Below are 20,375 nucleotides of genomic sequence, written 5' to 3'. Positions count from 1 at the left end.
TCAACAGAAACATTCCTCATGTCATTAAAAAAGCCATCTCACTCTCTGTTGTACTATTTAGGTTATGTTTTCTGGGTGCATGTCTTTGCTTACCAACACTGGGGTTTTTGTGCCATCTTCTTGCCCAACCACTTATCTTTGTTAGATCTTACTATGATGCCTCATAGTCAAATTCAGAGAGTACTTTGCATCACTCCAGTCCTTCTCAGATTTCATCCACCTCCTTTTCCAGAGGACATTAAGCAATGCAGGCCTTTGTTACTGTTAATTCTGGATTGAAAGGCTGCTGCTGAAGCATGGTCTTGTGAGCACTTAATTGTTTCATGCAATAGCTTTTCCCTTTGACTGAAGTGATCCAAACCACTCATCACTTTGGTTTTATTTATGCCCCCTTTTTGCACATTCAGTCCTGCATCCATTCATTGAGACTGGGATTTGGTTCCCTTACATCCAATTTATTAGACCATACTGTCTATTTTACTCCCTTTCAAGAAATAATATTTGAGTCAAAATACTAATAAAAATCTACTATTTAATGGCTACTTTTGCTATTACCTTGATAAACAGTGAGTTTCCCCTGTGCAACAATCTCAATGCTGATGCTTCTACAGTACTTGTAAAAGACCATATTATTAAGGTTCAGCTCTGATATTCATACCTCTTTTACCTTTGTTTTTGAATGGTTTTCTAAATTCTTAAACTTGCTATTATAAAAATTTAATGACCAATCAATTCTATCCTTTAATTAAACCAGCACAAATAGGCAGCTTGCAGATGGTCATGGCAAGAAGGCAAATGACATCAAAAGCCCTGATAAACTGGGCTAAAGGGCTTTTTTTCTGCAACAAAAAAGTTTGTTTAAAAGATGTTCCATTTAAGTACAAGCCGATAGAAAATAGTGAATAAATGTGTGAGATGATAGATAATAATAAAGTTTTATAAAGGCATTTCAGCCTGCACTCTCAATGGGGATATTTGTGCAGCTCTTTTACTTTTAATGCTTTTACTGGAGTTGACTCTCTCCCAATTGTCTGAATGAGTTTCTGACAGCAGATGGCATCTTCCTCAAAACCAGAAATCAAAAAGGGATTGCTACAAAAGGAAACAAGGTAGAAAGCTCATTGCCTTGCTCTGCCAGTCTGCTGCTATTGACAAGGTCACATTATGGATCAATGGCAAAATTTGGCTATGAGGACTCTCTCTGCTCACACAGGCTGGTGTAGCAGAGTCCTTTACTGGAGCACTTAAGCTAGAAAGAGCCTGGATGCTTCTTAAATGACAGGGTTGACACTTCAATGGCTCACCAGCAGGAACAGTCAGTTGCTTTGCCCACACAACTCTGCCATGAACAGGTCAGTACTCAGCTGCCTCCAGTCAAAATCTGTGGCAAAATTACTTAATATACATTAGATATCACTTAAAACTCCACCTAAAGTTGAGGAGTTCTGAGCTTTTGGATATGTTCAGGTCTTGGCTTTAACCTTTAATTACTTTAGAGGTGTGGCTCATAGGCTGCAGGCTGAACCACAGTACCTGTATTTGTCCATTATCCAAATCCCAAGAGAAAAGCTTTTGTCTAAAGAAAGCTCAAAGGTCATTACAGTGTATGTTTATATCTATATAGAAGCTGAAGGTTTTCTTCCAGTCTGATGAAGGTCTAACATAATTTCCTGCAGTAGTATTAAGCTCTTCTGCACAGCATAAGTGTGACCAGAGCTTGCTCCACTTTATTGACAGGATCTTTTTGGATTTGAGCTGTGAGTATGTTCTCTAAGACAGAAGAGGTTAAGTGAGTATCACTTATTTTCTTAATGTGATTTCAGCATAGCTGCCATGAAAGGTTATGGGAATAAATGACTTCTGTCAAACTCTGGCATCTTCATTTGTTCCATAACAATTGTAATAGAACTACTTGTTTTCTCCCTTCTTACTGTAATGTAAGATAAGTGGGTCTGGGATTTGTTTTTTTTCTAAAAACCCTCTTGTTACTTTCTTTGCAGTTGGGGCAGCAGCAGAGCAGCAGTAGCACCTATGCTCCTTGCATAACCCTACCAGAAGTAGCTCAGAGAGTTAATGGTAATTATTGCAAACAGAAATGAAAAGAACAAACTATGTCATTAAACCACTTCTAATCTAATGCTTGTTGGTATTTCTGTATCCTCAAAATGAAATATTCTATTTTTCCTTGTTTTTCCACAGTCAATCAACTATTCCTGTGAATAGTTGAGTGGAGATCTTGTCTCCATTTCTTACAGCCATGAAGATTTTGGCACTAAGGTCATTGATCTCAGCTAACACTGATGCATAGGTGTAATTTTATGAAATTAATGAGACATACAAAAATTTGCACTTGGTAAATTGCTTCAGAGTCCAAGAATTATAATTTGTGTGTATGTGTGTATATTAAAAGTATTAATAGTGAAAGTTTAACAGATAAAAGAGCTAATTAGTGCTATTTCAGAATCATGTGGGACCTTTGTTATGCCAAGTATCTGGAGTCAAACATTAAGAGACTGCTCTCAAAGAAGAAATATTTTAACTTTTGGAATCCTGAGAGCTCTGAGCTTTCAACAGCAATTAGAACATTCTCTTGGCTATGAGATGCAAAAGAGATTTATTGTAAGGGCAGTCCTACCTCTTCATCTGGATTTGGGCTGCTAGTAGCACTGATCTGTGCACTGCCCCTCTGGTAAATAAATCTTCCCATCCTGAGCACACCTGCTGCCTCCAGCCCTTAGGCAGAGGCCCACAATCATCTGTGGGTTGACCATTGGGGAGTATGAGGAGCAGCTAGAGGGGCTCAGAATGGAGAAAAGGCATCCCAGGGGGGACTTTTTCTCCCTTCAATTCCCAAAAAGGGGCTTGGAGCCAGGTGGGGTTGATCTTTTCTCCCATGGAACAAGTGGCAGGACGAGATGAAATGGCCTCAATTTTCACCAGGGGAGGTTTAGATTTGCTATTAGGAAACATTTCTTCAGACACTGGCAGAAGCTGCCCAGCTCAGTGGTGGAGTCACTGTCCCTGGAAGGTTTAAAAAGGTGTAGTTGTGGCACATGTTGAGGACATGGCTTAGTGGTGGACTAGATTACCCCAAAAGCATTTACTAACTTAAACAGTTCTATTAGTCCGGCGCAGAATGGACTTAATTATCTTCTCTTCCACAGGTAGAAAAAGCTAAAATGGCAGAAGAGGAGGCCGGTGATGAAGAAGACAAGGAAGAAACAACTGCAACTTCTAGGGTAATACATTAATCACTATTGCTATCTCTAATGTTGGCAGTAACATGGAACACAGCAGGGAGTCACTTAGAACTGCCAGTGATTTAATGGGGCGAAGAACGGCTTTGTTAATAAATAACAATAATTACAGGGCTGCCGCTGTCCGTGGTGCTGGAGGTGTCGCCGGAGCCCCCGGGGACCAGGCACGCCCCGGCCTTGGTCTTTGAAAGGGCCTCGAGCTTCCTGTGTAGTGTCAGGATCGGGACGGCTCGGAATAGCTGAGAAAAAAAGTGAATGATACCTGTAGGGCTAGACAGAAAAATTAATTCTTCCTCAGGCATGTTTTTGCATTCCAGGTCTAAAAGAACTACTGAAAAAATACCTTAACCCCACATACATTTGCTATATTACTTGTCATAAATCTGTCAGCTGCAATTTTAGAAAGTTAAAGTTGAGAAACTAACTCAGCTGAGATCCCCAGCCAGCCACTTTAAAGTCACTTTCTTCCAGAATGTCACAATACAGTAAAACAACCACCTCAATGGCAGGAAAATCCATGATGGGCGAATTCACACCCTTTTAGCTCTGGGGAAATCCAACCATGAGGTGAGAAACCACAGACTTCGCAAGTTTCACTGTTATCAAAAAGAATTTCTTCTAAATTGATGACTTGCCAAAACCTTTTCATGCTCTCAGACTTGATAAATTGAATGACTGTAGTAGATAAAGTATTGGCTGGATGGTCACACTCAAAGAGTTTTGGTAACAATGGTAACTGGTTCACCAGTCGCCTCTGTGTTGAACTGAAAGAAAGGATAAAAGAGAAGACTCAAGGTGTAAATACAACCTTCAAAGCAAGGTAAATAAAAAATAAAAATAAAAACACCAACCGGGAACCCACAAGAACAGAAAGCAAGAAGCTTTCAATACTAACAGAGAGATGGGGACCTTCTGCTCACAGTCAAACAGACAGGGATATTTTGGAGCTGGGTGTGTTGTGGTTTGATATGAGACAAGTTCACTTGGCAATATAAAGCTCCAAAGAAACACTGAGAAATGATGGAAACAATTCAAACATCTTTGTGATCAACACAAAAGGAAAGTTGAAATAGCATCCTGAATAGGTATGATCTTTATTTATCAGATTCTTGCACTGATTCCACCAATAAATGCTGAGTTTCTCAAGGAAAGAATGATATTTTGAATATCATAATTCTGCAATGAAACAATAAAGAGAAGACAAGGTTATAATCATAAGAAACCAGAAGGGTAGACAGTGCTGCTACTGGAATGAGAGGGAGTGCTGAGTCACTGCATTGGTTGCTGCCATAGTAACTGTTTACCAGCGGGTTGGGAACAAGCACAGACTGAAAAATCTGAAATAATGTAAATCCCAGCCTGAAATGTATTTCATATGCTTTTAAAAAATTTAACAAAATTGAATACCTCTGAAGGTTTTTTATATTAGTATTACTTGGGGCAAGTAGATTATATTGGACTACTGAATAGACATATAAATGTATTCAAGCAAGAAATGAACTGATTTCTTCCCTGCTAGGTTAATGTTACTGTATCTAATTGTGGGAGCAAGTAGGAACTGGTTTGTATTCATAGAGAGGTGATGGAGTTCTTGTTCTCTATAACCCAGCCTAGGCTGTGATGCAAAGAGAAGATGAGAGTTCTGAGAATAACAGCTTCTGGGGTGGATTGGAAAACTTAACATACTTTCGAGAGGTGTAAGCTCAGATTCCTAGGCCAGTTTTTTCCTGATATTGCTCTCTGCTCTGACTGTTAGTAAGGTCACTGCTGGTGGTGGCTTTAATGTCTTGGTGGCTGAAGGTGCCCTGCAGGAGAGATAGCTCTTGTGTAGTAGTGATTTGCATAGTTCTGTGAATCATAAGATTCTGGGTGGTTTCCTAGCATGGAAAATTTCAGCATCATTATGACAGGTGTCTGTCACTGTGACACCTTCAAAGGCAGAACATCCACTATTATTATACCAGTAAGAGCACTTAAACTGCTGTTGAGGTGTGGTCAATCTCAGAAAACTGTAGGTGGGCCTTTTGATAATCAGTTTAGCCAAGTTTGCCATGCACTGTTACAGTGAAGCAGAAAGCTAATAAAGGTTTTGAAGCCAAGAATAAGAGAGGTTTATGAGAACTCTGCAGAGAGGCAGGAAGTTTGTGGTGAAACACGGGAAGTCACTTGGCTTTTTTTATTCTGTGTAGAGCTTCAAGGAGCTGCTGCAGGAGATGCTGAGGTCAGAAAAGCTCTGCTTTGCAGAGCATAGGCAGACACCTTGCAGCTCCCCAAAGCAAGGGCACAGAGGTCCAGCTGGGATTTGTTGTGCCAATGATCTTCACTGTTATGGTAGATGAACAAAAGGTGTTTTCAGGACTCATTGTGCAACTGCATGCATAGATCTGTTTGCATAAAACTTAGTGAAGTTTTGGGAGCTGGTACTCTTCAGCCAGTTTCCTCTAATCCCTCAACTTCCCTAAGGAAGTATTATTTAAAAATATCATCTCCTCAAAGATCAAGACATCCTGAACATTTTGGATTGGAAGGGCCATCTAGTATAATTCCTCTCCTGTGAGCAGGGACATCTTCAGTTAGATCATGTTGCTCAGAGCCCTGTCCCACCTGGCCTGGAATATTTCTAGGATAGTTTGTTTTGTTGTACTGGATAGCTTCAGTATTGTGATTTCCAGCTAACAGATTTCAGGAGTCCAGAAGCAAGGCTCAGTTAAAGACACTGGCGATTCAAGGAGAAGTCTGGGCTTGCTTAGACACAGAAACTGTAGGATGCAGGTAGCCTGCAGAAGATGAGACATGCTAACAGCCTTGCAACACAAAATTTACCAGACAGGCAGGTAAAAATTGGCATAGAAACTGTTTTTCATTCTCAAAAAAGAGGCTGTAGGAATAGGCTACTAATGTTCTTAAGTAAAATAGATTGTTCAGTGTTTAATCTATAATCTTTCTCACTCTTAAGCAAAATAGATGGCAGTAGAAATTATTTTGCCAAGTCCTATTTTATAGCTGTTATATTTGATTTTATGGCACTTGAAGGTGTAGCTGAAGTCCCAATTGCTCTACAGGCATTTACTATAAGAATTGCAGTCTGAGGAAGCAGATAAAGCTCTCTTTGGTTTTTCAGCTCCCTTGTTCGAATGCTTGATGATAGTTTTCTGCCTTGAGACTTTGAGTCTTGAAAGACAAAGAGCTCTTGACTAAAATGGACATGACAATTTTATAACAGCTTTCAGGAGTGGGAAGTGATAACTATTACAAATTCCATCAGGTTTAATCAGCTGCTGGGCTTTTGTACACAGGAAGGTTTTTTAAGTCCTTCTCATATTGAATCAGAAGGAAACCACATGGTGATTTTTTTTTTTTTTTTTTTTTTTTGCCATGTAATAGAAATACTTCATTTTCATATGCTTCATTTTCACCTTTAAGAAAACGAAAAATTTTTATCTGCAAAGGAAATATGTGCCCTTCACAGCTGTAATCATACCTGAACTAGTGTTAATTCCTGGTACAACCAGGGAATTTTATTGGTGTATCTTGGCCCACACTCTCAAAGAGTTAAACAATTGCATATCACAGCTTGGAACAGGCAGCTCTGCCTGCAGTGCAGATCTGCCATGTTAGTGACTCAAATGGCCGAAAAAAAAGACAGCTGAATAAAAAGACAGCGTCTCTTCTACCCTTTAGCACTCCCATCCTGTTTATTCCACTGGCACTCTGATTCCCAGGGGGACTCAAGGCGTGTTCTCACCACTGGTGCAGCCCTTTTAACACCTTCTTTGGCAAAGCCCTTCATGTACCATGGAGCTGGGACACTAATTTTTTTACAACGAGCTTGTTCAGGGAAGAGTCAGAACATAAATCTGCTCATGTCTCCATGTATTTACTATCACACACAGATTGCCTCCTTTTTTTATTTAAGTAGCCATGAGCTGCGTGATGATGAGATGTCTAGAGGCAATGCCGATCTGTCCCTGCTGATGAAGCCGGATGTGTTTTAGCATCTCTGATGGTCTTTAGTACCGCTGTTGTGTTGTACAGGTCATCGGCCAAAGGTGAAAATAAAGCTATAGAGGAGTAAAATTCTCCCTCCCCCTCGCTCCCACCCACCGCCGCTCATGGATCCGAAGGGGCAGGGATGCTCTGGCGAGCATCCGCGCACCGTCGGCAGCGTAGCCCCTTTTAGGAGGGATCTGGAGGGCTCGGCAGGATGGGGAGAGGAGGAGGGCTGCTAAAAACCCCACCCTCTGCCGGGGAGCGTGCGGGCGGTGCGGGGCGCGGCGGTGCGGGGAGCGCCGCAGTGCGCGGAGCGGGGCGCGGGGGCCGCGCCGCAGGGATGCTCGCCCCGCTCCTGGGCTCCGCGGGCTCCGGCTGGCTGCTGCTGGGTGAGTGGGCCCCCGACCCCCCTCGCCAGCGCGGGTTTGTCCTTCTCCCCGCCCCTCTCCCTGCTTCCCGGCTCCTTTCTCCGCAGCGGGTGGGGACCCGCTCCCCGCCTTAGTACGGTGGTAGCGGCCCGAACCCTCCGAAGCGGCCTCTGGACCCGCTGTCCGGCTCCCCATGGCCCTCCCTGCTCCGGGATAAAGGGTATTCCAAGCTCTTTATGGGGAAGAGGCAGGCGGGAGCGGCACTGTGCATGGGGATGGGATGATGTGCGGCGGGGAGCCGGCACCATGAGCCGCTATGGCATGGTGCAGAGAGCTCAGCGGATGCATTACATAATATCTGCCAAATAGTCCTGCTGGTTTGTCCCACCAGTCCATCTCTGGTAAATTTATTGGGGCACTGTGTCTGTAGTGGCAGCGTGCTTGGAGGAGTGTGTGCGAGTTAAGAGCTGCTGGGCAGAGGGTGATGCTGGATCCCATTGTTTTATGGGCAGGCAGTGACGATTCCGAGTGGGTCTGCATTAGGAAATGCTTGCAAGTCTGAAACGGGAAGATTTCTGTAAGGTATTTAAAGGTTGATCTTGAATTGATCTGCTCTGCTGATTTGAAATTGAGTCCTTTGAATCTGTGTGATGTGTCTTTTCTAAAGAATGGTAATGTTCAATATCTGCGCTATTTCCCGCTTTATGTATCAAAGACCTTCCCTCTAGACAAGCAGTTTTCCAAGCAGAAGTACAAAGGGGGAAATTATTTTAAAAGACAACATCTTAGCATCATTAGGTAAATGTTCTGAGGGGAGTGTTGATAATGGAAAAGATTGTAATTATTTATGTTCACACCTACTTGCTATTTTTGATTATGAAAAAGGATAATTCACACTGAAAAAAAAGGGAACCTAAAATTGCTAGCCTGAATTTTGCCTCTGAAAATATCCTGGTGGCTCTCATTAAACGCAGTGATCTTATAGCTGCTTATATCAGCAGCTTGAATCAGCTGCTTTAGAACTGTAGTAAAACTCACGCAGTGAAATATGGGCCAGAGAGAATTACATGGGGGAAGCAGAAAGGAGGACTTGGCTGGGAAGCTGTGGGCAAATGTTTGTTACTGTATTTTGGGGCCCAAGGCCCTAGGGACTGCTCTGAGCCACATTACTGGTTTCACCAGGATTGTTTATGACAACAGGAGGAGAACAGAACCCACTGGGAGCAGGTCTCCTGTGCAAGCTCCTACCCTCAGTCCTCCACATCTGCCCTGCGGTATTGATTTCTGTGCTTCACATCTCAGTGCTTCTGCTGTGTCCCAGCTCCCCTCTCTTGTGCATCTGACTATCCCAAAGTGTGTGTCTGGGGCCTTGCTTAATGCCACTTTATTTTAGTGTGGGCAGGACTTCAGTTCAACGCTTCTGTCTGCAGAATAGTTGCCCTCAGAAGACAGATGTGTTGTTATTGCCTTTTGCACTGAGTTGTATGCCACCACGGGTCATCTCTGTGAGATGGATCCCACCAGAGAGCCAATGGCTCTGCCTGACCTGGCAGTGTGGCATCTGCTCAGCCCTGGAGCAACAGCTGTTGCTCTCATGTCTGGTTTTGGCTTTCTGGTGGCCCCATCCCATCAGTCATAGGTCCATGTTGCAAAGGACTCACCATGGCTGTGCTGATTTACTGAACAAGGAGCTCCTTGGCCATTAGAGCCCAGTGAAGCATGCTTTAATTCAAATTAATTTCTGGTGCCATTAGAAAAGTTTTAACAAGTTGAGAACAGGTCTATAATGTTCATCTCAGTGAAATAATGGCAGAAGTCAGTAAAAGTCAAAGTGAACTATTTCCTACTGTGCAGCCTTGGATGGTCTGATGTATGCAGACAGCAGTATAGTAAACAAAACACAAACCTAATGGCAAATTCCCCTAGGGATTTGAACATTGTTGGTTTGGTTGAAATTGTCCAAGAATTCACCTTACCCCTTGAATCTTTGGGATTTCCAGCTGTTACTCTTCTGCTCTTCTCTTCCACACGGCTGCAACCATGAGCCTCTTGCCTGCCCTGTCAGTCCTGTCTTACAGAAACAAAGTCTTTGTTCTCTTGCCTCCTGGCAGCAGCTGGAGGCCAGGCAGGCACCTGCATCCATGTGTGGAGGCACAAGAAGGGAAATTTTGTCCTCACAGTGTCCCTTCTCTCTGGCACCAGTGCATCTCCAAATATTTCTTGGTGCATGCTTGCAAAGAGCTGGGAGGTCATCTGGGGTCACAATAGACTTGTACAATCCCACTCTTGATCCTGGCTCTCATGCTGTGACAGGAGTCCTTGGTGATGCTTTGTGTACAGAGGAGATGCCCAAGGCTGCTCAGCCCAGCCTGTGGAGTGCCACGTGCTGCACCAGAGGCAAAGCTCATGGTGTTGGTTGAGATACATTTAGTAGCTTTTATTCTCCATCCCTCTATTACTTCTCCACTTGAACATTTGCTAAATACTCTCAAAAGGAAAGAGTAGATACATTTGGATTTCCCTGCCCCCTCACAGGAAAAGACAGGACATAAAAACTCTTCTCTGCTGCTCTGGACTAACCTAGACATTTATATGATTTGTCTCCACAATAGAACTATGAATATTATAATTATATTCAAGTAATAAAAAATAGGAGGAAAACCTTGAAGACAGATGGTAAACTGAATTAACTGAACACCCTCAGAAATAAGAAAGCTGACTTGGGAGTGAGCCAGAAACAAAGAAATGCAACATTACATCAGTAAGGATATAATTGCCCTTTGATGTCACCAAACACTGCAGAGCACCAGATGGTTTAAATGTTTCATTGTGAGTACATTTCTGAGAGCACTTTGAGAAAAATACCTTCTTCCTTTGTCACTGCACAGTTGCAATCAGCACCCGGATATCTTACAGGTAACTGGAGGCATGTCTGGGTGAGATGGAAAGAGATGGTGGATAATGTGACACAGGCAGTTACCTTCTGGTGGGTTTACTAGCGTCCTCTTTTCCAATGGCTTTGTTCTTAACTTTGCTACATTATTTCTTCATGTAGATCCAAATAAAATGATTTAATCACTCTCTTCCTGATCAGAAATCAACACAAAAGAAAAAAAATCTGTTAATTCATTCTTTTATTTTTAAGTGCTCTGCATACATTCTTTGGGGATGGGCCAATATAAGTAATGAGGTTTTTCCATCACTGCTATTTCTGTCTCTAGTGCTACTGTGTGAAGCCAAAGCCCTGCAGGTCCTTGGCACCAGGGACCCATCTGTCCCTGCTGTTGTCCCTGCAGGGACAGCTAGGAGGAGGGACAGTGCAGACCTCCACTCCTGCAGGTTACTAGTCTTGTTGCCTCTGGAGAAGCTACTGGTGGTCCAAGCTGCTCCATCCTCTCACCTCTTTTCCCACTGAACAGGAGGGTTTACAGAGCTCAAGAATCCAGACACCCTCTTACCCTCAAATACAGTGGAGAAAGGTGTATCAGAGAGCATGTGGCTATAATATATATATATATGTGTGTATATATATGCTTGAACTATACCTGTAAAATCCATTAATCTCCTGCAGGGACCCTCATGCTCCTTTCCACACTCTCCTGCATTTTGCTGTGAGCCATGATTGGCTCTCCAGGAGCTTTTCTTCCCAGATATGCTGATTCAGAGTTTTTGCAAATCCTTTTTGGAGACTTCAAGGAACTGAGTGTTGATTCTGTAAAGCATGATACAGGGATATGTTTTGCCGGGCTTGGATTTATTACAGTGTGTCACCAGGACTAATTGATGACAACTCATTTGCTGTGTCAAAGCCTCCTTGCAGCATAGACATTGTCACAGAGCCTCCAAGGTGACCTGAGGCTGGTGGGAAGATGGGCACTGAAGTAGACCAGGGGCTTTGCCTCATTCTGCTTCTTCCTACACTCTGTATTATAGGTAAAATTATATTTTACCATCTTGCTGGAGACTGCACTGTGGAAAACACAGTAGCTGGTGATGAGAAAGGAAGACACTAGAATGAGTGGGGATTTTTAGTCAGGAAAGAGTGTCAAAGCCAAAGGGGTAGTTCAGCACCTGTGAGCTGGTCTGCAGCTCCCTGTTGCAACCATGCTGCAACACCCTTTACCCATTGCTTGGGCTTTTGCAAGCAGTGATGCAGCTGCTTCAGCTACAGTGTGGAGCAGATACTTCAGAAAAGCATGGCTGAAAATGCAGCCTCTTCTTGTCATGGGCTGAGTCCATAGCAAGGTTTTGGCAAAACCCCATGACGATTCCCCCACAACCCCCAAATTAGTCACTTGAACTCCCCTGTCAGATACACAGGGGTTTTTTCTGTCTTCTGTATTGTGTAGGATATTCTACTCTCATAAACTTGGAAAGAAGCTAAATCCAACCAACCTCTCCAAGTCAATTTCTTCCACACCACAGGAAGAAAGTGTCACTTGTCAAAAAAAAAAGTGTCATTCAGTGAAAATCACTGTTTCTCTAGGAAAGCCCCAGTTCAGGGAGGAAAAGTCTTTTTATTCACCTGCCATGTTATTGCAAGACTGCAGCTCATATTTTCATTTGCTCAACAAAGCGCTTGGGTTGTGTAGATAAAATCTCAGAGACACCACCATATGTGAGCTACAGTGAGGAGTTTCCACTAAGCACTGTGGCAGTCACACTGCAAAATCCCAAAATCTGTGCTGAATGGGTTGGTCTCTGAGAGTAACAGGCTCCAAAGGCACCTGGCACTCCACAGGTTTTTGGGCGACTTTTCTCTTTGGGGTCAAGTGTGTCACTTGGTCCAGAAGCAGCAATTCCAAATGATGAGTTATTTGGAATAACAACCATAGCAAAGGGTCTTTTGTCCACTGTTGCCTGAGGCAGAGGTGGGTGGTTATCTGTGTAAATCCATCTTTTAGTGACCAGATTCTGAGACCCTTCACTGCTTTCACTGCTGTGGGTTTTGAGGCCAAGAAGGAGAAGCATCAGTCCCACACCTGGGAACAGACCTGGATGCTCCTCCTGGTTGCCCGAGTTTGTTTTGACCACAGAGGAAGGACAGCCACACCAAAACTATCAGCCAGATCAGTCACTGCAGTGAGACTTTTTGCTCTTCCAGAAGAGGTTTAGGTTAGATATTAGAAAAAGTTTCTTCATGAAAGGAGGGGTCAGACATTGGAACAGGTTGCCCAGGGAAGTATTGGAGTTTTGTCCCTGAAAGTGTTCAAAAAACACGTAGATGTGGTGCTTGGGAATGTGGTGGGCTTGGCAGTGATGGATTAACCATTGGACTCAATGACCTTTGAGGGCTTTTCCAAGCATAATATAATTCTATGATTCTGTAATATTTTAAGAAGCAGAAGCGCTGAGGTGGCAGGGACCTGGTGTGTGGTGCCATGTCAGGTGATCCTTCCACGGAAGTGTGACTCTCCCTGCTATGAACATACTTTCATTTGGGAAAGTTCTAGAAACTACAAAATCGTCCAGGTTTTCTCTCAGATTTGCTTATGACTAATCCAGATCCTGCTGTTTTGGATGCCAACAGGATGTTTCAGCCAAGCTATTTGTTTTTCCCCAGCAATTTCACCCCAGACAATGGCACAGCCTCCTCTCTGGGACAGTTGCCCATGTGGCAGATCTCTACCCCATCCTGTCTGCTCCTGGAGCTGTGTCCCCTCTTCAGCCTGGCATCTTTTGTGCTTGGAAAGGATGGGTTTTTCCTGCTGCTGAGAGCATGGACAGTGCATGGATAGGTGCAGAAGGCACCATAGCTCACTTTGGGCTGCTGCTTGTCCTGCTGTTGGACGGAAAATTGCACAGCCTTCACTTCCTTTTCTGAGCAAGGCACTGTGCTTGTTCATAGCCAAGAATCAAAGGTGCTGGCTGAAATGACCTTTCCTTCTCCTAGCAGGCATTAGGAAATTGAGGCTGAATTGCCCCCATGCACAAGTTGGAGCAGCCCCTGGGCTGTGCCCACCCATGTGGGCCAGGGATGGTGCCCAGGGGGAAAGGGGGTCAGGAGCAGCCTCCTTAGGAAGGGCCTGCACATACCTCCAGGTGGTAAGGGTCAGAGCCCCGCTCCTCTTTGCCTCCAGAGCAACAATAAACTCCTTTCCAAGGGCTATGAAATCCCTAAAATTACCTTCAGGAGCCATACTGACATTGCTGTGACTGCTGGGGTGTCCCACTTGCTGCTAGATGGCCCCAGCCAAAAAGGCAAAAGCTGCAGCAGGGAAAGTACTGAGGTGTTTGCTAAACTGCCTTCTTTTTTTTTTTTTTTTTTTTTTTTTTTTTTTCCTCCATCTCCAATAGCAAGTATGAGCTGGTCGGCACAGGAACAAGCACTAAGATTGTGAAACTGATTTACGTTTTATTTTCCTCTTTGAAAAATTATCTGGAAAAAAGTCAATCATTCTGCTGTTGATTGAAGTGAGTTGGAAGCGATCTAAGCACTAAAATTATTGAAGATGTGAACGATGCAAATAATGTCTTTTCTGCAGAAAACAGTACTTAGTTATAAGAAGTGGAGAAAATATTTTTTAGTTTGTTGTAAGATTCTTTGCAATGCTGGAGAAAAAATGTATTGGAACCCCTCTTGAAATGTTAAATATACTGTATTTAGTATCTCCAATTGCCAGTGGTTAGGATTTCTTCCTTTTTTTTCCTTTCTCTCAGGGAATTTTGTCCCATTTGATGCCCAAGAGATAACAACTGGTTAAGACTTAAAAGAACAAAATATGTGCATGGGAGAAGAAGGGGGAAGGATGCAGCTGGCTACTCTCTTAGCTGAGGGGTTTTCTCTTGGGAAGGGCAGAGATACTGCAAGATTTTGGCTGGGAGTGAGGAGCCAGGCTGAAGTCCTCGCTCTCGGATCAGAGCGGAGATGGCTGGGCTGAGGCTGCTGTGGGAAGAACTCACTGCCACCACAGAGTTCTGTCACTGAAACAGCAGGAAAACCAAAACCCTTCCAACAACATTTTTAATGTTAGAGAGTCAAGGCATTACTTTAATTTGGCCAGGATGTTGTTCCAGCTAGGATGTACCACAGAAATAATCTCATCCACTTATAGCCTGGGTGTGCAGCGAGAATCATTGCACGACGTGTTTTTGCAGGATTCCCCCCTAAACTTTATACAGTCAAAACCCATAGAGACATATTGTTTCAAAGTTCATTGGTCTAGATTTGAGCGACATCTAGTATTCAGTTTTCCATTGGATCCGAATTTCTTTGCCACTGATGTTAATTAGATCTTCATTCTTTGATTTTCTTATCAGTCCTTTCTGGACCAGATGTCCCCAGCTTTGCAAGAGACAGCATCTAAAGGTAGATGTTTGTAGGTGGCCCCTGATGCTCCATTGATGCTCTGTTGATGGCCTTTTATCTTTACTCCCAGTCTGTTCGTATGTTAAGCCCATCTTCTTAGAGTGATGTTACATCTCTCCTAAAAAACTGAAGAAAATTCCTTTCTCCAAGGCAAAGTCAAGTCAAACCTATCTAGAAAGAAATAATAGAAATTTTAAACTTATATTGTTTCCAACAGTTCCATTGTTGCTATTGGGCTAGGAGAATGGTGAAAAGGATGTAGCAACAATACTTCCAGAAGGCAGAAGACAAGCAAAAAGCCCTTTATTAAAGAAACAAACTACACTTTTATAGACTAGATCGTAGAACTGGGGATAGACTTGATCTCATTGGTGCAAGGAAGGTAACACCCTTTGTCACGTCTCTCATGCACCCTGCAGGTGCTTATCTTTATTATTAATTCTTTCTTTTATGTTTTCTTTGAGCAGCTTGAGAAAATCCAAGGCTGCTTTTCCCTGGCTTTTATCAGTATCCACATTCCATATTTTACTGCTTCTCCTACCATGAGCGAGCCTTTGCTCATAAAAGCAGCTGTTGAACTGGGATCTGATCAACACCTGACCTCACTGGAAAAGGGCCCTCACCACCTACTGGGTGAAAACCCAGGGCCCTGAGCCCCTCCCAGGGCCCTGAACCCAGCTGCTGCTGCACAGCCCCGGCCATTTTTTGCCACTGCTTGTGGTTTTTTTGCTGCACTTTATCCTGACCCCCAGCACCTGGCAGGACCCCCAGCTGCTCCTGCCTCTGCCTTCCCTCAGGGCTGTGCTTTCTTTGCCCCACGGGCTGCGCTGTCTCCGCCCCTCTGTTCCCGCCGCCCTCTGAGGTCTCTGCCGCTGCCCCTGGGCGGATGCCAAGGAAACCCCGTTTCCGTCTCTCCCGCCCGCTGTGCAGAGAGGGGCCGGGCCCGCGCCACAGCGCCCCCTGCAGGCGCGGGGGAGTCACTGCGCCCGCCCTGCCCGGCCGGGAGCCAGCAGCGCCCCTGCCGGCTGTGACCAGAACTGCAGCACAGGGAAAGGCTGGCAGCTGAGAGAGGCTCGTCGGGTTTCTGCTTCTGTTTGTTGTTGCTGCCGCTGTTGTTGTTTGTTTGTCTTGTTATACACATACATACTAGTAAAGAACTGTTTTTCCTTTTCCCGTTTCAAAGGGGGGGGGGTTTGCATTTTCCATTTCAAGGGATGTTCCTGCCTTCTGTGGCAGACACCTGTCTTTCAAACCAAGATACCAATACAGCTCAGTTTTAGGTAAAACCATTCTCCATAACCCCAGGTAATCTCATTCAGAATTATCTTTTCTTCAGCCAAATGTTCAAATTGCTCCTTGGAGCTGTGAGCAACTTGTGGCTAGCCTGTGAGAGGTCACACAAGTTGTGCCAGTGTCCTGATGTCCTCTGAATCTTTGTTCACTGTGGGTCTCCCCTGTGCACCCATTCATGTTTCTACAGGGCAGGGACATCTGTCACTAAACCAGGTTGCTCCAAGCCCCCTCCAATCTGGTCTTGAGCACTCCCAGGGATGGGGCAGCCACAGCTTCTCTGGAAAGCCTGTGCCAGGGCCTCATCACCTTCACAGGGAGCCAGGGTTGTGAGGTGCCAGGGGAGCCATCCCCAGTGACCTCCTCACTCTGTCTCCTTGGAATACCCGAGTCCTGCTTTTTTTTTGCCTGAAAAGGGTCTTTTTGAGCCGCTGCCTCCTCCAGCCCAAATCTCTCACAGCTGAGAGGCTGCTGAGGGTGGTGTGATGCTCTGACCTGCCAACAACAATTCAGGGCTGTGTTTCCTCTTGAAAAAGACATTTGCATATCCTCTATTCACTTTATTTGGTTAAATATATTTGAAAGGGCAAAAGCTCTGGGTCATTGAGACTGCAGAATGAGCCGTCTGGGGCCTCCTCCATCTTAACCCTTTGGTAACCCTTTGGAACCTTGCTGCAGCATCCTGGAGGCTTAAAATATTTAGAAAATGAGATTTTAAGGCTGTTTTGCAGCAGGTATGGGGAAGGAGGCTGGAGACAGGGAAATCCCTGACAGAAGTCAGCAAAATGTGCCATATACATTTTAACTGAAAATTCACTTATGTGTATTCACAGACTGACTTGCAGAGAGTTTGCAAAACATGGACAGAAATGCCTTCAGGGTGACTTGAACGCACCTGTGAAAACAGGAGAGCAAAAGCAAGTTACAACAGTGTCAGGCACAGAAAGGTGCAGGGTGCTTCAGGGTGTGGGATCAGCAAAGGGAACTTTCTAGAAACAAAAATAGAAATAACCTAATTGCTGCTTTAGTTAACAAAATACGTAAAAAACCCTGAAGCAGCAACAAAGATCCTGAAACATAAACCATGTATTTGAAAATAATTCAAACAATGTAACTGTTTGTTATTAGTTTCAGGAGAAAAAAATATTTCAGCAAAGTATTTAATTTGGAATATTTAAGGACATCTCAAATCACAGCCAAACCACAGATTTCTCAAAAACCCTCCATGAGATGATGCCAAATCCCCCCTTTCCCCCCATTTTTTAGCTCAGTGCCAGTCCCTTGCTGCCAGAGGAGGTGGAGCTGGTTGTGGGATGTGGTTGGGGGTCTCTGGCTGGTGGATGCCAGCCCTGTTGACATGCCAGGGTACAGAAAAGATCCCCTTGGACTGGGCCAGATCAGAGCCTCTGCACCTCAATGTGTGCTGTATCTACCAAGCTCAGCTGCAATGTGGAGACTGTACTTCTGGATGCCTGTAAAGTGTTTTGAGGATGACAGCTGGGAAGAGATGCAGAAGCAATAAATTAATCATACTGGGTTTATTTTTGTTACCTTGCCACCAGTTGGCATCCCTGTGGTGTAAGGAAATTGAGGGCTAGAGGGAGAGGAGGCAGAAACACTTGCCCAGTAACATAATATTAATGTTTCTAATTATTGAATTAATCCTCTATTTGTGCTGTATGCTTTCTTCCTGCTGCTCTTTGGAAGTGTTAAAAAATACAGGCTGTATAAACATAAAAGCATATTATCTGACCAGAAGATATAGAAAAGGAAAGAAGACCACTAAAAACACATACAAGGCAGTAAATTTCCCCTTTCTTACACATTATTTGAAATAGTGGCTGTTTGTTATTTCTACTTGAGGCAGAATTTTCCATGGATGGGCGTTCAGAAATGTAGAGATACTTTTGGCAGATTTCTGTTCTGTAACTGAAGCTAGCACTCTGGTTTATGGTAACGTCCTGAAAACCATAGCATCAGCTGGGGTTTTTCTGAGTTATCCTTGGGATTCTGAAGGGCCAAGTGGAACTCTTCCACAGAGCAATGGAAGCTCCCAGCAATCTCAGCTCTGTGTGGTTTCCTGGTGGTACAGCCTCGTTTAGCTGCTCTGATTACTCTGCATAGAGTCATAGGATAGTTTGTTTTGGAAAGAACCTTTGAAGTTCATCTAGTTTAACTCCCCTACAGTGAGTGACATCTTCAACTAGACCAGGTTGTATCAAGCCCTGTCCAACTTCACCCTGTATGTTTTCAGGGCTGAGTCATCCACAGCTGCTCTGGGCAACCTGTGCCGGTGTGTCACCACCTTCCTTATAAAAAAATCATTCCTTATATCTAGTCTGAATTGACCATCTTTTAGTTTAAAACCTTTACACCATGTCCTATACATGTATTCTCCTGGCTATAAGCAGCAATGTTTAAACTTCAACCTTAATCTTTTAATTTTTTCTCATTAATTTTGATAAAGTGTAAAAGCATAGAGAGATTCCATAGGTTGCTATCTTTTATAGGACTCTTTAACTTTGTCTTTGGCTGAGAGCATTAAATACACTGTGATTTACTGATATTTCTTTTTCTTTTTTTTCCCCTGGATGGGTCAGGTCTCAGCCAAATCCCACAGAAGTCCTTTGAAATCTTTACAATAATTTTACTGGTAGGTGGGTCTCACTGGGCTTTAGACTGAGCACAAAAGGTGAAGTTTAATTTCCTTTGTACTAGTATAAACATCCCTGCTACTTAATGCTCTAAGATGAAGGCAAATTTGGAGCAGATTTCTACAGAAGCAGAAGTCACCCACTCCTGGTTTGAAGCTTAAATGGTTTTGTGGCTCCTGTTGCTGACGGGGTTCTGGATGCTCAGCATCTCCATGCTCAGCCCCACCAGCTCTCAGCTTTCTGTTCTGCAGAGTGCAGCTCACACATCTGCAGGAGGATCTGAAAACAGACTTGAGCTGTTCCCTGTGCTCCCATGTCAAAAGATCTCATAGCAAATCCCTGTTTATGGAGAATTGCTTGCTTTCCCTTGGCTGTGAGTCAAAAAATGATGTTGTCTTCCCATAAAGCCCTATCCCCATCACTCTGCCCTGCAAGTTACCTGGCAGAAAATTCTGGGGCAGGGGAAAAGCTTTTGTTCAGTGTTTTACTTAGAGTATGCTTACATAATTTTTCCCTTAAGATAGTCAGCCCACATCCAGCTTCCTCTCTTTGTTCTTCAAATATCTCCAATCTTTATTTCAGAGGGTGAGCCCATATAAGTATGTGCATGCAATGAAAGCAAGACAATAGAAAGGGAATTACTGCTCAGGGTATTTACAGAGTAGATAAAGGGTATTTCAGACTCTACCATGTTATACTCAATCTCACCACCTATGCTGAGGGTATATTGCCCATGGTGAGCATCATCTTGGTAGGCAAGACCAGCCCTTACCAGCAGGAGCTTTAAATAAGGGCTTCATAGCACAATATGTTGTTTTTAATCCAATAATCATTTGAAATCAGGATTCTCACATCCTCTTTAGGGCATTTCATCATGAACACAGATATGCTGAGACTGTGGGCTACTGGCTCTGAAGCACCCAGTCAGCCCAGGACTATCCACACACCTGAAATATTTTCCTGACTACAGAGATTCTGTCAAGCTGTGGCTCATAAGGAACAAAGGGGCAGGAATCTGAGCTGGTGAATATTGCTGAGGTCCCATTAAGCCAGCACTGTGATGCTGATTTGCACCTGCAGACCATTCAGTCCAGTACTTCCTGCCCTACCCTGGCACTTTGATGAATTAAGCCTGATTGCAGAACACCACGTGACCCAAAAGAGTGATATTTGACAATCTTGCCTGAAATCTCATTAAATAGTCTCCTCATTCATGGGTGTTAAGTGCTCTTTGAGAGTTCTCCATTATGAACTCCAATATCAGAAGTAAAATTTAGTACAGGTCAGGCAGAAGCTTTATTAACTACAGTGAGTCTTCAGACAGCTGTTCACCCTCTGCTCCCCCCTTTTCTGCCAAGCAGTTTTGGGGATCCAGCCAGGGAACAAAGGAGTTGAGGAAAACAATAATTTCAGTGTTTATAATGCCAAATACTCAGCCTCTGGAAGGGCAGACCCCTCAAATGCCTTCCTAACAGCCAGAGTCCTAAGCAGGAATTGAACAGTAAAA

At 43.9% G+C, this 20,375-nt stretch overlaps 1 protein-coding gene across 2 annotated transcripts in view; it reads left to right on the top strand.

Annotated features, from left to right (window-relative positions):
- The first annotated feature begins 7,524 nt into the window (after positions 1-7,524).
- Positions 7,525-20,375, top strand: part of ACSL6 (acyl-CoA synthetase long chain family member 6) — a 56,873-nt gene continuing 44,022 nt past the window's right edge. For both annotated transcript variants that reach the window (XM_056502433.1, XM_056502432.1), the window contains exon 1: positions 7,525-7,636. In XM_056502433.1, the coding sequence (XP_056358408.1) occupies positions 7,588-7,636 (49 nt within the window). In that variant the 5' untranslated portion in view covers positions 7,525-7,587. The remainder of the gene's footprint in view (positions 7,637-20,375) is intronic.

This window comes from Oenanthe melanoleuca, chromosome 13 (assembly GCF_029582105.1).
Source record: "Oenanthe melanoleuca isolate GR-GAL-2019-014 chromosome 13, OMel1.0, whole genome shotgun sequence".
Lineage (NCBI taxonomy): Eukaryota > Metazoa > Chordata > Aves > Passeriformes > Muscicapidae > Oenanthe > Oenanthe melanoleuca.
The sequence above is the reverse complement of the archived record's forward strand: the minus strand, read 5'-3'. Positions and strand labels throughout refer to the sequence as shown.